Here is a 19,285-nt window from a genome sequence, read left to right as displayed (position 1 = left end):
TGGGCAATTTTGCCATAGTATCCTCAATTATTTTAAGTAATCTTATAGGGGTAGCAGTCGCACTAGCAGTGCGCATGCGGCTCCGTGACGTTCCTCAACAGGATCAGGAACGCGAGTTGCCTAAGATTATTGCAGAGACCTATTCTAGCATTGGTCGGGATAGTTTAGGGGCCAGACCAACTAAACCACAATTTCAGGGCAAATCTAACAAAGATTTTTCCAAGCAAGCTCCTGAGGGTAATAAGCAACACTGGGATAAAAAACAACAAACTCCTAAAAAAGAGAGGGGAGAATCTCCACCTATCGAGTCCCCACAAAATAGATATAATCTCAGAAATAGAGATAATATAAAAACGCCTGATAGATATCAATATACTGATACACGTCAATCTCGTTCCTTTTAGGACTCATCGGAAAAACGAAATGAGAGAGGTGGGCGATCGGAGCGAAGATCAGAGTACGCGAAACCGAGACAGGAATCACAACGCTCATAGAGGGTTTATGTTAAAAAGGAAGAGAAACCGGCCCAACAAAACTCCAATTCAAAAAGAAAGAAGTGGCAGCAGTCGCAGTCCGACATGCCACTCAGGAAGAGGGTCCTCTTGAAGAACAGGAAGTGGGCACTAGCACTACTAGACAGCGCGGCAGAGGTCACAATAGTTCGCCGGAGTCTTCTAGAGCATCTGGAGGTGAAATCAACTGATGACTTTATACAAGTATAAACTGTGGACATGCATGTCTCCACGCCTGATAGGGTGTATAAAGTAACGCTACAGCTAGAAGGAGACATTGAGCGTATAATAGACGCAATCTTTTGGGATCGCGAAGTAAACATATATGATGTTTTGTTGGCTGAACAAGATTGGTCCCCTGAATTTGTCCATACCTGCCCATATGGAGAAGATGTTATTAAACCTTCTTTCTTGCCCCTTGTTCCAGAGGAACTCGCTGAATCCTATGCCATTGACTGGGCTTTGGCACAGGCACCTGCGTTATATCGCAATCATGTAGGATGGGATAAAGAATCCCCCTACCATGTAATTCCTATTAAAAATCAACCCCAACCACAATATCCAATAAAACATGATGCTAAAGCACCTGTGAGGGAAATACTCACACAACTAGAATACTAGGGCGTAATTGAACCCTGTGTCTCCCCAATGAATAATACATTATTCCCAGTAGCTAAACCAGCCCATTCATACAGAATAATCTTAGACTACAGACACTTAAACAGTCATACACGCACATATGCTATACAAAACTCACATAGCACAGCACTGATGAACAATATAGTGCGTAAAAAATACAAAACAACACTGGACATTTCCAATAATTTCTTCACCCAGAATATAGCACTGGAGAGTAGAGACTTAACAAGTTTCAGTGCACTAGGCTCCCCAAAAAAATTATGTAGTTTACACCAGGGGTATAAGAACAGCCCAGGACTGTTCGCAGCTCGTGTTACTGCAATTTTACACAAGATTGACCCTGAAGCATTGTCCTATGTAGATTATATTTATCTTACGGATGATTCATTACTCCAACATTTAAGATGGGTAGCCCACATTGTTGTTGGATTTGCTGAATTTGGCTACAAGTTCAACTTTAAAAAAAACAACTAAAATTGCCTTTCTCAGTGTCCTGTTCCTGGGATATGAACTGTCAAGTGAAGGAAAGAGCCTAGCACCACAATTCTTAGAAAAATGCACACAACTACAACCCCCAAATACGATTAAAAAACTCCAATCTCTATTGGGTTTCCTAAATTTTGGCAGAACTTACATTCCAGATTATGCTTCACGCATAAAACCTTTATATGATTTGATACGTCCTGATTTTTCAAGTACATTTTGGACAATTGAACATACATGCATTCTCAGAGAACTGCAGACAGACATGCTTGCAGCACAACATTTACACACAAGGGACAACAAAACACATTTGGTCATTAGAGTAATTGCTGATGCCATCGGTTTCACTTATGTGACATTTAATGAAGGTGAGACAGTCCCGACTGCATAGAAATCACACTTGTAGTCAGCAGCAGAGCAACGCTTTGCTCCAACTGAGAAAATACTCACTGCTCTACAGATGGTGGTCATTAAAGAAAGACCTCTAGCCCAGGGAAAACGCATAATTGTTGTTTCCCCAATGCCAGCCCAAGAGGGTGTTACAAAAGCCAGCGTTCCAAACGCAAAAGCATTACATCCATGCTGGATACAATGGGCCAAATCTTTGACAGCCACTGATGTAGACTATATTTTTGACCCAAAATTACAAACTCAATAATTTTTGCAGTATGAACTAGAATATCCAGTTCCAGCAAACACTCTACCTATTGAACAATATCATAGAGTCATGTACACCGATGGCTCTGCACAACCTGTAATTGGCACATAGCACCATTATTCTGCTGCTTGTGCAGTCGTAAGAGGCTGGATGGAGGACAATACATTTTGGCCCCTACATACATTTACGCAAACCCTAGGGGATTGCACAGCACAATTGGCAGAGTTAAAAGCTCTGTTGATGGCACTGAAACATACGGATCCTGCACAGCCAACGCTGACCGTCTGTGATTCGTACTATTGTGTCCAGTCCTTCAATGAATACCTGCATTACTGGCGCCAGAATGGGTTCAGAGATTCTAAAGGCAACACCATTAAACAGAGTTCTGTGGCGGAAAGTAGCAGATCTTAAAGAAACGCTGCCAAATGTCCATGTTGTACACACACTTGGACACCAGTGCATTGGAATACACTTTAGTGGGAATACACTGGCTGATGAAGCCGCAAAGTCAGCAGTGGCTGTGGCTGCTGTTGCTGCAGTAACTTGTTTGAGTTCAAAACCGGACGCAGACATATGGGCTGCCGTGACAGCTATGGCGGATGGTACGCCCTATCCAAAAAGATTTCCTGACAAATATTCCTACCAAATGGGAGGTTTGCTGAACGCTGAAGTTAAGATACCAGGCATAGGGGTACGAGATATTCCCAACAGAGATATAAGATCACAATTGATTAAAGCAGCGCATGAAGGGGTGGCATCTGCCCATGCTGGTGCAGCGGCTACAATCTAAATTTTACAAGCACGTTATTGGTGGCCAGGCCTCTATAAAGAGACCAAGCATAATGTCCTTTGTACTGACATCTGCAAACAAATTAAAGTTTCAACTGGCAAATTCCCGCCGCAGACACCCCTCTTGATTTCAAATAAACCATTACAATGTGTGCACTTGGACCATTGTGGTCCCCTAACACCGGACAGTGCATACAAGTACATATTAGTCGCTGTTGATTCTTGCTCCAGATTTTTATGGGTGTGGCCACAACGCTCGGCTGATGCTCGGACTGCTATTAAAGTCTTTATCGGTACATATGCAGTTGCGGCTTTCCACTGGGACCAGGGCCCTGCTTTCGCCTCAAGGGCATTCAGGGACGCCATGGCTTCGTTGGTGGTCCAACTCCAGCACTCTTCCCCATTTCATCCCAAGGGAAATAGTGTCGTGGAGCGTTTAAACCGCAATTTAAAGCAATCCTTAACAGCCAGAGTCTTAGGTACGGGTCGCAGTCGGCTTAATCACCTGTATGGAGTTCAGAGAGCACTTAACAATCTGCCTAGAAGGTCTCTGGGGGGTCGTAACTCATATGAGTGCCTGTTCGGTACTCAAATGTATGTTCCTGATCTTGATGGTCCAGGTGTGGAGGCGGCAGAAACACCTTTTGACACAAATGAACGTGTCACTGTCTTACAAGAATTGCAACAGTTCCGTGATGACAATACTTCTATCAGTGCTGCTCCACAGGAATCAAGGATGTACCTGTAATGCCTACCAGCTGGATTCCTAGAATAGGGGATCCAGAATGAGAAAAGGTTGCTGTGAAAAAGGAATTTGGTCCTTCTTATTGAGCACCAGTCCCAGTCTTGGGGATACACGGTAAGAGAACTGTAATTCTACCACCGTTGGCAGGTGCCAAAGAAAATGATTTTGACTCCATCGACAATGTCAAACTACATCATGTGGCTGATCCTACACAGCAGACCAAGACGAACAGCGAGTAGTTCCCGAATCCTTCTCACTACTGGTCAAGAAGTTCCTTTACAAGTAGTAAGTAGCAACACAGACACCTCTCCGAGCTTGGGGAGGGTGGAAAATGATCTTGCATTGTTTCCACTAACATCAAATAATACAGAGATAATTGATCGATTCAATACAGCTTCAACACAAACGGATGGTGCTATTTATTCTGTGCCACCGTAAGAAACACCAACTCCACCAATGAACACAACTCCAGCTTCTGCACGAACTGCTTCTGGATATTTTGCCGACCTCAATGATGACATCTCAGACTCATTGGCCTCTTCGACACCTGCACTGTCAAACACACGTAAGCTAATGAACTGGCTTAAAACAACATATTTTATTTTTCCATGGAACTATCTATGGCTTTCCTTGACTGTACTAGCTTTCCTACTTTGGATTGGTTTTGTTATCACTTTCTTTTTATTAATACATGGTCATTTTCTTCCTGAAAAATCAACAGTTGAACTGGTGGATGAGGTCCTAAAACCACATTTTTCATCACACAGGTCCGAAGAGACTTCTCTTTTGTGAACATTTCCGCAATACCAATTCCTGATGGGATTGTTTGGGATAAAGTAATATTTGATATATATGGTCCAATGGAAGTTATTCAAATACCGCATTTGTTCAAACTATCAACGAATGATATAATAATACCAGCCATTGTTTCTGATGATTGGGATGTGAAAACAGTTGCTTCTATGATGAGTTAATTGCAGTATTATACTGTATTTGAAAACAAAGATATTTATCAATCTAAAGAAAATGATGGTGACATGTTTTGCTATAATTATTATGGGCACCGTTTGATACATAGAGCGAGCAGCCCCAAAACTGTTTTTAATTATATACAATGGGAACATTGTCCGACTCCACCACAAGGGAGTTCCAAAACATATTTTGAAAAGTTTACATATTTTTCTGGGCATGTTGTAAAAAATGCTGAGACGTATTATTTTAAATTGCCACCTACTAAAGATATGCATATATTATTGACGAATACGAAATTTATAAATTCGGAATCCTTTGTTTCCCGGTTGTCTATAGAAGGCTATGAATATTGGCTGAAGTCTACTGACTTAAAAAGTGTATGGGGAACTAGACATTGGCAAATAAGGGGGAAGGAAGCTTTATTCAGAGCATGCCTGATACCTGTACAAATGATATTCTTAAATGAAACAGTACAACAAACAAGTTGTCTAGGCTTAGCAAAGATTAAGGAATTAAACACACCCAGTACACCTGCCCCTGCAAAGTTTTATAAATGGCAGAAATATACAAATGCAAATGAAGATCAGCTCGACAAATGGGTCCAGAATGGTACATTTAATGTTTCACTGGCACGTCCTGGCGGGAGGTTGTTGTGGCCAGTAGATACCAATGGGTGTCACCAATGTTTTATTAACTCCTCTGGGTTTTTTAGAACTAATAGGCCAGACCCTCGCTATATATCATCCAAACAAGCAGGTATAGTTACAACATACAGTGTAGGGAAACTATGCCAGCAATGGTTAAGAACTTCCTCACTAGATGCGGTTACGGAACACCTCAGTCTCCTGTCTAATAATACTAATTTACAGGATTTCCTGTTAGGCCCCAGAAAACACAGCAGAAAGCGTTTCTTATATGAAGTATCTAATGAAATTTGGAAGCTTTTCCAACAAGAAGCAGCTTCCCAGTTAAAGCAAATAGACCTGGAAAATCTAAAAAAGGCATTAGCTGTTGGGGATAATGGGATTAATACCCTGTCCGACTGATTATACACCTTTAATAACATTGTCTCTTCTGCTATAGACATTATACAAACAGATATGTCTTCTTTACATCATGGACAGAGTTAGCTAAGGTCCATTATGCAGTTGGGTTGGACACTTCAAACATTGAAGGCGGGTCGCGTTACCTGGCAGCATGTCAGTTTAAGGGAAACATTTTCTTCCTTTAATTTAACACGACAACAACAACTAATGGCTAAGAAAGAGGCAAGTTATGTCATGCTAAACATCAAGAAGTTAGAAAAGTTGCCTTTTACTGTGGCTGAAATACCATCTGCTGAGTGGCTAATACACGGGGTCATCAATCTGCCTATTTCTACACTTCCATTCACCTCCTGTTTAAAACACATTCCGGTAGGCAGATACGAAAGGCTGGGAGATAGTTACATCCATGAGGTGTAGGAGCTTCCCTTCTCATACAAATGTCTCAGTGGCATGAAAGAAGTCTTTCTTAGCAGTAGTGAATGTGAGACTTCAGTCAGCCATTCAACGGTTTGTAGACAGCTGTCCTTGCATGGGGCGTGTAACGCGTCTGCAGCGAACTTGGCTTGTTATCTGAAGGGAGTTCCAGTCCCCTTGATTAGACCTACGTTCCAGATGCTTTCAAACTGCAGCTATGTCCTCCTCAATGGTGAAGACTGTTGTGGGATGCGAACCGAACAGTTTATGTCGTTTCGGTCTCTAAGATAGTTACATGCTGCGGGAACGTACTTCCCCCCCCCCCACTAAGATTAAAGAAGTGGCTGACATTTAGCCTCACATTGCTACTTCAAACGTGAGCAGACTCAAGGCTTTATTGTTTCAAAAGCATGTGGCCCTTACATGTGCACGCGAGACCTACGCACTTCAGGTGGCAAGGTAGTCAGCAGAAATACAGTCCCTTTTAAGTACAAACTTTCTGAGACACTTTGGTGAACTTGTGGGACGGATATTTAATGCGTCCAGTACAACTGGAATCGCACATTTCTTTAAGGCTGTTGGTTCTGGTTTCATTCACACCTTGTCCTCAATATTCAGTTTAATACCATCAGCCATCCACTCAATTCTTTCTAGTATTTTCGGGGGATTTCCAATAACTTTGGCTTTATTAGATGGCATTCTGCTGTTGCTATTTTTTAGGCACAATGGCTGTCCTGCCGCAACAAGGAGAAATGAAATCGCCCCCATCAGTGCAGCTGTGTCGTGACCGCATGATGTAGTATTTTGGAGCAACACTCCTGGAGCAATTGGAGTGTGGCTGGTCTCTGTCATTCAGACCGGTTTTACATTGTGTGCAGCCTGTGTTTCGGTGCCTCTGGTGCTCTTTGAACATGCACTGGAAGTCTGCCTTTCTACCTACGCTTGCTTTCATTGGACGCTGATCTGTTGATGTTCTCGCTGAGGGCTCATTACCAGACATACACGTTGAGGCTGCGTTTGCTACAAAAAGCTACTTCTGAGTTGCCCTTCCTGGAGGATGTGGCTTGTGACTCATCATTGGGCACACCACGGAATGCCGCCTGGCTGAGGCTACGGAACACGACTGCTCTTTGATCCTTCTTGCTTTTACATATATGTCTTAGGTTGAGCTTTTAGTAGCAATTTTATACGTCCTTAGGCTTTGAACCACCTTCAACAGACAAGGGAAGGGTGTTGTGTAGCCATTTTAGCAATAGCTCCATGCACGTTATTTTAACACGCTAGGCCAAGCCGCTGTGCACCTTAACCTATATATATTTTATTCGGCTTCATTTTATTATTGTTACAACAGCCACTTTCACAGTCTTGTTTTATTTTCTGTTTATCTAATTGTTTTTGCCTAAGCCAGCACTCTGTTCTCAAACAAGACATTCTTGCTCACTCTGTGCTTCTCCCAAGGCTAGAGCACGGTACATTGCCGGTGAACGTGGTAGAAGTTTAGTATCCAACATTCGTAGAAAACACACATCCTTAAGCAGGGACATTTTCTCAGAACATCAGCTGAGTTGTTATAAAAACACTTCCTTGTCCCTTACACGTTAGAGGGACATTCCAGCCAGAGAACCACAACTGTATGCTGATTGCCGAGAGCTTCGCTACAGATGCTAACGCAGACCACAGGCCTTTGCTCAGGTATGGGGCATGATGTCTTCCCAGGGGAACCTGAAGGGCAGAATTAGAGCTTAACATGCTGTGCTCTACCACAGTCTAGGTAGGAGTTAGTCTATTGACCATAGTGACAATATGATAGCGTTATTTCTATGCTTCACTCTTCTCGTCACAATTTTAATACTGTCATGTTGTGTCATCCTGGTTATTGCAGCTCACGCTTTGCTATCGAAGATGCAGTTGTTTTATTAAAATCATTATTAAAACCTATACTGCCTCTGTTTGTCATTTATATATGAGACTTAGGTAACTGAGAGAAACGGATGAGACCTGAGTGACCACGGCTTCCCTGAGAAACCAAGTATGTCATGCGCTCGGCTGCCCAGTCATCCCTATCCTCGGGTAGAGATGAGGCACTGCTAGTTAGCTGGAGCAAAACCCGGGTTGGAGCGACAGGTGTCACCCGCAGTGGGTTAGACTTAGTCTCCCACACCGCAGGCGATTCTGCCCCTCGAAATCCAGTAGTCTCATTAGAATAATGAGAGCCTACGCGACAAGCTAATTCATAGTCCACTCCAGGAAGGTACTCTGCTAACACCTTGTGTCAGCCCACCACCAAATGCTCTGGGCTAGGCAAGAGAGCTGGCGAGATTGGGTACCACCTTGCATCTGAGGATAAAACATGGCTGTCATGTTGTCCTTCTCGATGAAAATAACCTTGCCAGTCAAGTGGGGAAGAAAAGCTTTCAACACAAGGTGAACAGCTAGCAGTTCCAGGTAACTGATGTAGAGACCCTGGTGACTGGATTCCCACTGGCATTGGACAGTCAGGCCCAGAAAATGTGCACCCATCCCGTAAACGAAGCATCTGTTTTAATGAGCCTCTGTGGAACAGGGCCGAGAAAAGGCCACTCCTGAAACCACCACTGAAGAGAGTAGCAAGTGCGGCACCGGATCTGCTTGGGACCACTGGTGCACCCTGCAAATGGCATGTATAATCTGGCATGGAGCACAATGGCAATACAGGAGGCCATCATGCACAAGAGCGCAAGACTTTCCCGATCATGACTTGGTAGCCTGGTTGAAAATGGGGGATTAGTGCCTAGAAGGATCAAATCCTGGCAGCGTCTGGATCAGCCACACCAAATTCTGAGTGTAGGATTGTATCTGGAGGGGTTTGGAGGTGGAATTTTAAAGTGTTTATGGTAAACCCTAGATGGTGAAGAAGGTTTATCGTGACCGGAGCGTGTTCACAGCAGTTTTGACGGGTGGCACTCTTGATGAGCCAGTCATCCAGATAGGGTAAGACATGGACACATTGTCTGCCCAGCCACTACTGCAAGGCACTTGGTGAACACTGTGGGTGAAGTGGTGACCGTACTGCAAAAGAAGCTGCAAGTATCACTTGTCTGCAGGGCGCCCACTGCATTCGTAATCTCAATATCATTCTTTATTTTTTCCAACATCTGGTCAACCTGCTGCTTGAACAGATGTTGGCCATCAAACAGCAGGTTGAGCACGTTTTGCTGGACTTCTGACTTCAAGCCAGAGATACTGAGAAAAAATGCCTGCGCAGGACACTGTAGTTGACCTCTCTAGCAGCAGTGTCCGCAGCATCTAATGCCCAGCGGATGAAAGTTAGAGAACTGCATTTCCTCAGAGATGATCACAGAGCCCCTTTTCCTGTGGTCCTCTGGGAAGTGTTGAAGATGGTCGTCTGGAGAAATGGGAGAGGAGGGAGAGGTGGTGGTGAAAGATTGACATGCAAAGAGCTAGTAGCCTTGTCGGTCTCTTGCTCTGCTTGGGTGGAAGTGGCAAGTGCAAGGCTTCCTCAAAGGACAACTGCTGTTTGGACAGGTGAGCAGCTAATCCTGGAGGGTGGGTGAGAGTCCAGCCCATGGATGGATGTACCATCAAATGCTTCTCCCGGGCATCTATTTCCTTGTGGAGTTTATGGAGTATTGACTCAACGGTATCTGAGCAGTGGTCAGTCTTGGTGATCGGCACTGAGGTTCTCCACTCCAACGCCGATTTTGACTTTAGCGCTGAAGATGACCGCTCAGAAATTTGGGTTGGCACCGAGGCAGTAGCGGGCGGTTCTAAAGTAGTCAGCCTCAATGGCATCTTCACCACTGACCCCCAAGCTGGATGTTGCTTCTGAAGGTGGAGGTCCATGTCTAGCATGGCCCGAAGGCAGTGGCGCCCAGTGGCTTGTCACTGGTCATCCAGAGTGGCATGACAATCCTTGGGAAGGGGATGCTTAACTTGCGAGCAGTGTTGAGGGGAGTGAGTACAGTACTTATGGCTGGCTGCGCTGGTGGAAGATTCTAAATCCTCCAGATCTAAGCCAAAGCCATTATCTGAGAGAAATCCTCCTCATCTGCAGCACAATATTGTGGGTGGTGTACCCCCGCCAAATGTCCTCAAGCCAGAGAGGTCCGAGTGTTGCTTCTGTAACATAGGTAACAAGCCCAAAAGTTGCAGAGGGTTTTTTTTTTAGAGCAGAAGGAGCGTCAGGGACAACCCTGTCATTCTCAGAAGACACAAATTACAGAACTGATGGAGGTTGGTCAGAGGGTATTTTGCATGGCAGCGACTATAGTAGCGGAATGGTGTCAGTTTAATCACTGTGGAGGCACAGTGGGGAGGACATGGATGAGAAAGGAAAGGAGGCCCTGAAGACGAAGGCCATGTAAGGTCGAGAACGACCAGCAGGCGCTCGGTCAAAACTGGAATTGCTGACCTGAGATGAAGAGAAAAGTGTAACGCACCAAAAACAAAGGGAAGGAACCCGTGTAGACCGAAAAGAGCACCACAACGGTGTTGAACCTGAGCACATGTCCAAATCCGAAGGCAGGCAGAAAACGATCTAACAATGGGGTTAATGACCACAAAAATTACCAGCAAAAGGAGAAGAGTCACAGTACCACATGACTCAAAAGACTTCTTAGAAGAAAAACAACTTGCACATATCCAGACTAAACACTAGATGGCAGGAGTATGCACATATGTATTTACAGCCACATATGCCTCGAAAGAACATTTTTTAACAATGGGTCAGGGTCCTGGTTTCCGGTTCTCCAGAGTCCTCATAACAGTCTCATCATCTTCTCACCAATGTTCTCCCAGCCTTCTCATGGTCGAGAGGTATTCTGAGGTCTTTAAGACTAAGAACTTCTTTTCATAGCTGAAGAGGAAAGTTGTGTGGTCTCCAGTAATATTTAAGTAATGTGCATGTTTCCTCCTTCACTTTCAGTTTTGGAGATTGACCAAGGCATATTTTAGGAGCAACATGCAATAGTACTAGCCTTACATCTCTGCTTCCAACTCCAGAAAAATAGTGTTGCAAATCCCGAGAAGGAACAAATGTAAACACTGATCAATTAGAAGCAATCATACCTCAGCATATGTATAACACTGTTTCAACTGGGTCAAATGTCACATCGTCAGTGCCTATGCAGATATGAAACTGAACTCACTTCTGCTACCCATGTGATTGATATAAACCAGTGAATTGAGAGTTTTGCTGTAATTCATAGCTTGTTTTGACTATATGATGCAGCAAAAGATTTCTCATGTTGGAATGAGTGGGAATTCCCGTTAGGAAGTGAAATGAAACATAAAAACTTTCTGCATTTGGGTCACATTGTCAGGGAGAAGAAGTTATGAACACAATTAACAAGTCATAGTACTGTGATCTATTTTGTCAAATGGGAGTCAAATCTTAGGAACATGAACACAGTTACAGAGCAAACCTATTGAAATGTAAACTACATCACAAATCTTATATCAAAACAATGTTAATGCATGGTGTAAAAAATAAAATAAATTCAGAAAGTAAAATTATCAGTGACACCAAGAATCACAAGTCACATCAAAAGCATCAATAATCACTAAAGATATCACTAATCACCAGTGATACTAAGAAAAAATCATTAGCAGTTTCAAAAACAGAACAAAATAATACCTTGAAAATGTGTGCTTTAAGGATGTGGTGTCCAAGTTCGATTGTCTGCTGTCGGTTTAATTTCCCTTCCTGCCGAGAGAACCAAAAGGCAAGCAACGTGTGGCCACTCCTAGTGGAAAATAAAGAGAGAGGGTAAGCAAGCTTAGCTATCCAGGTGCTATTCTGCTCCTTGTTTTCTAGGACTATACATCAACAGTCACAGCACAGCAGAACACTTTAGTAGGAATTTAGCGAAAGATACAGATTTATTCAAGGAACTACAATAGTGGTCTCTCTTATGTCAAATGCTTGGTTCGCTGCACTGCGACTGCAAAAGTTGTCCATTCATACTTTGTGATACTTATGAAGAACCAGTAACATGATGAATCACTGAGCAAGTCTCAAATAATAATGCAAATTTCATCATGACTTTCTGTAACTGGCTCAGCAGTTTTGTGATGTGAATGATGTACTAATCAGTTGCATGGCAAAATGTATATTTGTAGAGGGTCGCAAAACCACCTGCCTCATGAAAACTAATGAGGCAAGTGGCATTTAATGGCCAAATGCGTTGGACAGCAGAACTCCTTTCTAAGCATTTACATTCCCAACAAGTCAACATTTGTTTTTTCAATTAGCCCACGTCTCTTGACGGAACAGGTGCTGCTTTAACAAAAACTTGACATGGTGGAAAACATTAGGAAGGGGGTGGGAGGGCATGCATGTCATCTCCTAGAAGGCTTACTGACCCCATAACGGCATCTTCCCCAACCCCCACCTCAGGGATCTTCTGTGATAGCTTAACACAATTCCTTAAGGGGAATCTGTCACCTAGGACAGCTTCCTCTTTGGGAATCAGATACCAGCCCAACACAAGAGTCTATAACAGAAAAAAAAAATAACGACCGCAATTGTGTTCACAAACCACTGATACATCCTTTTGTGACTTGCAAATAGGAAGGAATCAAAATAGCCATTTAAAGCGCCGGAGAGACATTCTGACTTCTAAAAGGTCTTTTGTACATTGTAAAAAGGCATTTTTCTATTGCAAACCCTTTGAGTTTGTGAACTGTATGCTTTGCAAATTACCTTTGTGTCCCAGGCCCTTGGTTACTTACTAAACTAAAAGAAACTATCTAGGTTTCTTACTAGAGACTACCAAGTAACTGTGTGTACATTTATTTCTTATTTTCCTTAACGGGTAAAGTCAGTTTTATGGTAATGGACATTTCTTTAAACCATAAGCTTCTACAATTTAAACAATTATACAAAATAAATGTGTTTTGATTTTATACTAAAAAAAATATGTAACTTTATGGTGACTCTGGTACACCAGGTCATTTGCTCTTTTCTCCTCACATTTTTTCCTGGTGACCTGGTGCCAAGTGCAAGTAAGACTGGAAACAACTTCAAGGCCAGTAAAAATACTAACCCATGTGCAGCAACTGCTGAACATCGGAATTTGTACCAACTTATTACTGGATCCCAGAAGCACAAATTCTGTTGACGTCATCGAGAGTCAGATGGGTTAATACACATTCATATTCCTCTAGTTAATTCCTTCAAAATCATAGTCAGTCAATGGTCTACTCTATGCATTTACACAGCTTCAAGAATTTCCTATAGGAGCCGAACCTCGGTGCACAGAGTCCTTCTAGACCCTTTACTTTTAACATTTTGGCACACCTGTGTTCGAATGTGGGTGTTAGCTCTTAGTTTTACAGTTCTGCAAAATTATAGATTTCGCAATTAGAGTGATCATAAATATATTTTTCCTATGATCAGATGTTACGTTTACATCAGGAGATCAGGAAATGTATATCAAAGCAGATCATTGGAAAAAACTATTTTCAGTGTGAGCCTGCAATACTCATGAATGGAGGAGCAGACTGTCGTTAGCTTCGGGGACTGCCAAACAATGTGGGTTCAGTTCCCATGGCTTTCCTCTGGCACCTAAAGCAATTTGGTAATATCTGGTGGTTCATTTTATGTAATAGGGATGGCATTCTGTAGCGCAGCCACTTGCCACAGAATTGCATATGATGAAAATGTGCTCCTTTTAAGAGAGAAAATAAATGAATTTATCGTATAACATGACTCCTTATATATATATACAATTATTTTCCTGACTGCCACATATGTTGTATTTTATCAAAGACCTCAAGCTCTTTTTGTAGTCTGCTAGTTCAGCCTTCCACGACTTCATGTGCCTGGGTGTTTGAATCTCAATCAAGTCCATCACTAAAGCCATACTCCTCTTGATGGATATAAGGTGTAATTGCTTAACAAAATGTGTGATTTAGATATAGGACCATTTTATAAATGTTTTTGCATAACTTATACTGGGTGCTATATCAACTCACTTTTTCCAATTGTCGAGGTTTAAAAAAATCCCCAGTGGCATAGTATCCATTAACTGCCCGTTTATGGACCATTTTTTGTCCAATAGGGGAAGGATTTCAGTTGAAATATCGGCTACTTTAGTTGCACCACTGACAGCAGGAATAGCATAACATTTAGAAAAAAAACTGCTCTTTCCGTTTCAGCAACCACTGCAAAAATTTGTTTCACACTTTTTTAGGAGATTTCATGAAAAGTAAATGTGATCCTATGTTCCTGAAAAGTTTAATCTAGAAAAAAAGCATCTGTTTGTCTCTTAACACCCGGAGAATTAAAAATCGTTAAGAGAAATGTTCAAAACAGACAAAATAGAATTCTTTCAAATTTGACAGTCCCTGCCCCCATCTAAAACTGGTTTATTGCTTTAAAAATGTAATTTGTAAAGTGCAGGGAAAAGTATGAATAAAAAAAATTAAAATGCATCAGCACACCTCTGCCCATTATTGGTATAGGGAGAGACGTCTATTTTGAAAACAGCATTCTCTTAGGGCATTCTCAAGAGCTCATAATTTAATGCAAAAAGTTTGTTGGTATCTTCCGTGGCATGTATACACTGAGATATCTCTTAGGTTTAGAGTTAACAAAATAGCCCAATTTAGGAGATAAAGAGCTAATATTACAATTACATAAGAAATTGTCTGTTCTTAATTTATTTATCTTATAGCCACCCAACAACTGAAATAAGTGAAAAACCTTGAATACCCTTTTCTGAATTCTAAGCCAAGTTTCAAGAACAGTGCGATGTCATCTGCATATAGTTTGATTTTGGACATCCTACCGATGGGTGGTTCTATACCATGAGCTGTTCTTAAAGCAATGGAAAGGGGTTCTATAAATAAGGCAAATAAGATAGGGAGCACCCCTGTCTTGTTCCCTTATTTATCTTACATTTACCTATATCTGTTAAGTTTATCAACCAAGCAGACACCCCGATAAAGCTTTTGAATTATTTGTTTACATTTTATCGGAAAAACAAATCTACCTTAAATGCAGAAAAGACTTTCCTAACAGTCCAGGTCGAAGGCTTTTTTTTTAGCATCTAAAAGTAGGACTTGCTCAGGATTTTCTTCTGATTAAAAAAGTCCTGGACTTCAATCAATAACATTTGTATTAACGTAGAGGTGCCTACCCGAAATAAAACCGCATTGATCTCTGTACGTCCCTTACTATCCTGCTCAATCAATTCGCAAACAGTTTAATAATGATTTTATAGTCGGTGTTTAAGAGGCTGAGAACTTCCACCTCATGTCACTGTTGGGCACCCTGGAATTGTACCCAGTCTCCCTGCCTCCCAGCCACCCTGTCCTGCCTGAACGCCCCCTTCTCAATGCTCATTTCAAATAAGTAACCTTATCGCAATCTCCTTAAGGAATCTCTTAGCTTCTGCCAAGGTTGCTAACACATTAAAACAGCCCTTGTGTATTACTTTAAGCTTTGTTGGTTGTATGATGCTAGCCTGTGCGCCTGCTCACTGAAAAAGAGGGATCAACGTTTTAAAGTCCTTGCGTCTGTTGGCTGAATCTATTATCATGTCTGAAAAGATTTTGATTGAGAATTCCTTGTCGATTTCAGACATTTTCTGGTGGATAGTCTTACTCAAAACCCTTTCTTTGACACAAAAGTCGGCAGAATTCACTAAAAGAGTGCATGGATGCTTTGCGTTTGCTGGAAGATAAGATGGAATTCGGTGCATACGTACAATGGTCAAGTCCCGAGTGTAGCCCGGGAGGACAAATTTGCGAATCATAATTTTCCCATGTTGGGTCCTCCTTGTGTTCAGGTAGTTCTGTGATCCTTTAATTAGACCTCTGTCTTGTTCTGAAGGCTCGTCAGTTCTATTTGCGCCACTGCTCCTGAAGTCTGCTCAAGTGTATCCTTGCAAGTTGATATACATTGTTCCATTTCATCCATTCTCTCCAAATCTGAATAGGCAGTCAGCCATTAACTTTGCAGTTTCTTGCTGCGTTATCTTGAAGTCTTTCATCTCCCCCAACATTTCCTGAAGGATTTGTTGTAGGGCTGGCGGGAGAGCACTTGCTGTTGGCCTTTCTAAAGTGCTTAGATTTTGATTATTCTTTTGAATATGCGTGACCACTGGTGCTATCGAAGGGGAGGTCTCCTCCTTCCTAAATTTGGGGAGATTGTTTCCTCTCTCTCTGGGTTATCATCCGTCAGAGCCACAGCATATATTGGTTGGATCCAATCAGGCCTGCTTTTTACGGGAGAGGGTTCTGCGGTCTGCAACTTCTCCGGTGCTGCTAATCATATTCGCCCAGCTTTAAAAAAGGATAAATAAAGAGCTCTACCATTTTATGATTCTTTGTTGTCACCAGAGTCTCTAATATTCCCTTTTATACCATGTCAATAGTCTTTGGCAATCCAGCCATTGTTCCCCCGTCTGCCCTTGGAGAAGCACTCTGGGTCGCTGGTTAGTATGATATCCCAGCCTCCTGCTCAACATTCCGGACTGACATTGACCCTGGGAGTGATTCTATGTTTTTCACTTTCAAATTACTGAGGGCTCCACCTGCTGTCTTTTAAAGCGTCCTTAGGACTACCCACGAGTAGGTGTAGAAGGTTCACAGAAATATAGCTTTACTACATCTAGCCCCCTCTTCTGAGTGATTTTACAGGCATAGTTTTATCTCCCTTAAAGCCAAATGTGTTGGGGGTACTTTATCTCCCAGTCAATGGCACCTGTATACCAATTTATTTCAGTGTCCGTTTTTAACTTGCTTTTACGCACACACCAGCAACCTGTCCTGGTCAGGAGAGGGCTACATCAAACGGCGCTTTCTCCAAAGTTACCCCCGCCGCTTCACATATAAGAGTTTCATTTTTTGTTTAAGAGAGATTGTTCATGGAGGCATTGTGCTTACTCACCTTCCTGGTGTTAGCCTGCAGACTATAGCCAGAGGAGCCAGGTAGTCACTCTCACTGTGTTTTTGGAGCCTGCCAGGGGCAAGCATCCATCAAGAACTCTCACAGGCCAACTATTTCCTCCTCCTCCTCCTAGCTAGAGCATGCAGCGTTACGAACTTCATGTGGCAGCCAGCTAATCCTTCCATCGGTGCTTTGGTAGATCAGCATTTGGGGTTGTCGCATCCTCCATGGACCGCAGAGAAAGGAGTTGGGGCAGAACGGGTTGCGTCCACACACCATTCCAGAAGCATGTGTCAACAAGTACTCTTGTGCATGGTTCTATTGTTGAAGAAGTGAGTTGGTACCTGTCAACCTTTAAATACTCCCTGGCCGCCTTTTATGTTGGATGCAATGTAACAACATCCAATGTAAAAACTATTGAGGTAACAACTGACATTCGTATTCACATACCTCAATACATTCCAAGCACCAACAATATCTGAGACTCGGTGGTGGTCAGCTTTATCAATGCAATGCACTTTCTTTTGGTCAAAGGTCCGCCCCTCGAATTATCACCAAATGTGTAGACCCTGCTGCTGTTCATCTAAGGAAATAAGAGCATTAGGCATTGCCGTACATGGGAGTCGGACTCATTAAGGCATTGGCAAAACAAAGGACCTTCTAATGCTTTTTTGGCTTCAGGGTCTGACCCTGAATATAAACAAATCAGACCAACATACATCCAAGAAAGTCCTCTACCTAAGAGCAACCTTGGGCATGTCTCAGAACAGGGTGTTCCTGTCAACGGTATACATTGCAAAACTGATGTCAATAGCCAGAGACCTTTATAAATCTGTGAACCAGTGGAAACCTACAAATAACTTATGTGCTAATAGGAACAGAAAACATGCTCTTGATGTATTACGTCTTCAAGCAAGTGGGAAAGAAGTCTCACATCTGTCAGATGAGGTGCAAGAATTGTGGCATTGGACGATAGGCAACAAGGTGTCCTCTCCACAGAACAACAACTGGGAAACCAAACTAAACCAAAGTTGCTCGTTTCTGGGCTGCCACAAATGGAAGCTGCACTAAAATCAGCCCCAATTGATCTTTAAGTGTGGATTTATCTTCTCTAGACCTTTCTGCCACCCAGAAAAAAACATGCAGGCTCTTCACCAGAAGATACTTGCAACCGGGCCAGGGGCGCAGCATTATCAATGACTTGCAGCAACATCTTTGCTTACACTTTTTCTCCATTTCCCCATGTCCCCAGATTCATCAGAAAAGCCTAAACTGAACACTGTACTCTGATTTGCATAGCAGCAGTATGGCCGAGACAATATCGGTCCGCGTGTCACTTGCAAATATCTAGCTGCCCACTGCTACCTCTCTAGATCGTTCTAAGTTTTCTATGGAAGCTGGGTTCAAAGTTTTATACTATGCCGTGAATTCCCTAAACCTCACAGCCTGGGTAATGTCAAAGTTTGGTCATCTGACATCCCTTACGGGCCAGAGAAATGATTAGGGCATACTTGTGCTTCCTCTGCAGCTAAGACGTATGGAGCACAAGACATTTTTGAATTTCATGCTCAAGAAGGGCCTGCACTCACCACCACTGCAACCCCACCTGCTTCTGCCATACCATTTACACCTGGCCAAGGAAGTTATCAAATATATGTCAGTTAGAACCCGCTATGCAAGCCATTACAAGACACAAAAAATCTTATCTGAAACATACTGTTTTCTCATAACCGATCATAGAAAAGTTAAATTCTTTGTATTCTGATTCACTGTACATGAGCTTGCATCCTAGGCTCCTATATTGTGCTGTAATTACTCTGATTCGAGCATCAGATCAAATGCTAAAAGGAAATAAGTCACTTACAGTACAATTCTCCAGGATTGTGAACTACTACAGATTTATGTCTGACCATTCAGCTTCCCTGGTCAAAAGCTAAATATCAAATTCTTAAATCTGAGCTCCTTGACTGAACTGTAAAAAAAATCCTCTGAATTTCTTACCAAAAAGACTGAGGAACTGGAGAGTGGTGGGGTAAGGATTCTATGCCTTTTGTTAAGTTGGCAGAGGAGCGGAGTATGTCTCACACTGTTCTTTAGAAATATTTAAGAGGTTTAAACTTCTTAATAAGC

General features: G+C 42.5%; 1 protein-coding gene across 9 annotated transcripts in view; it reads right to left on the bottom strand.

Annotated features, from left to right (window-relative positions):
• TANC2 (tetratricopeptide repeat, ankyrin repeat and coiled-coil containing 2) overlaps window positions 1–19,285 on the bottom strand; it is a 1,999,198-nt gene that overhangs the window by 353,005 nt on the left and 1,626,908 nt on the right. For all 9 annotated transcript variants that reach the window (XM_069238000.1, XM_069237998.1, XM_069238005.1 and 6 more), the window contains one exon: window positions 11,894–12,002. In XM_069238000.1, coding sequence (XP_069094101.1) covers window positions 11,894–12,002 — 109 coding nt within the window. The remainder of the gene's footprint in view (window positions 1–11,893; window positions 12,003–19,285) is intronic.

The sequence above is a fragment of the Pleurodeles waltl genome, chromosome 6 (genome assembly GCF_031143425.1).
Source record: "Pleurodeles waltl isolate 20211129_DDA chromosome 6, aPleWal1.hap1.20221129, whole genome shotgun sequence".
In the NCBI taxonomy this organism is placed as follows: domain Eukaryota; kingdom Metazoa; phylum Chordata; class Amphibia; order Caudata; family Salamandridae; genus Pleurodeles; species Pleurodeles waltl.
This window is presented reverse-complemented; position numbering and strand designations above follow the sequence as displayed.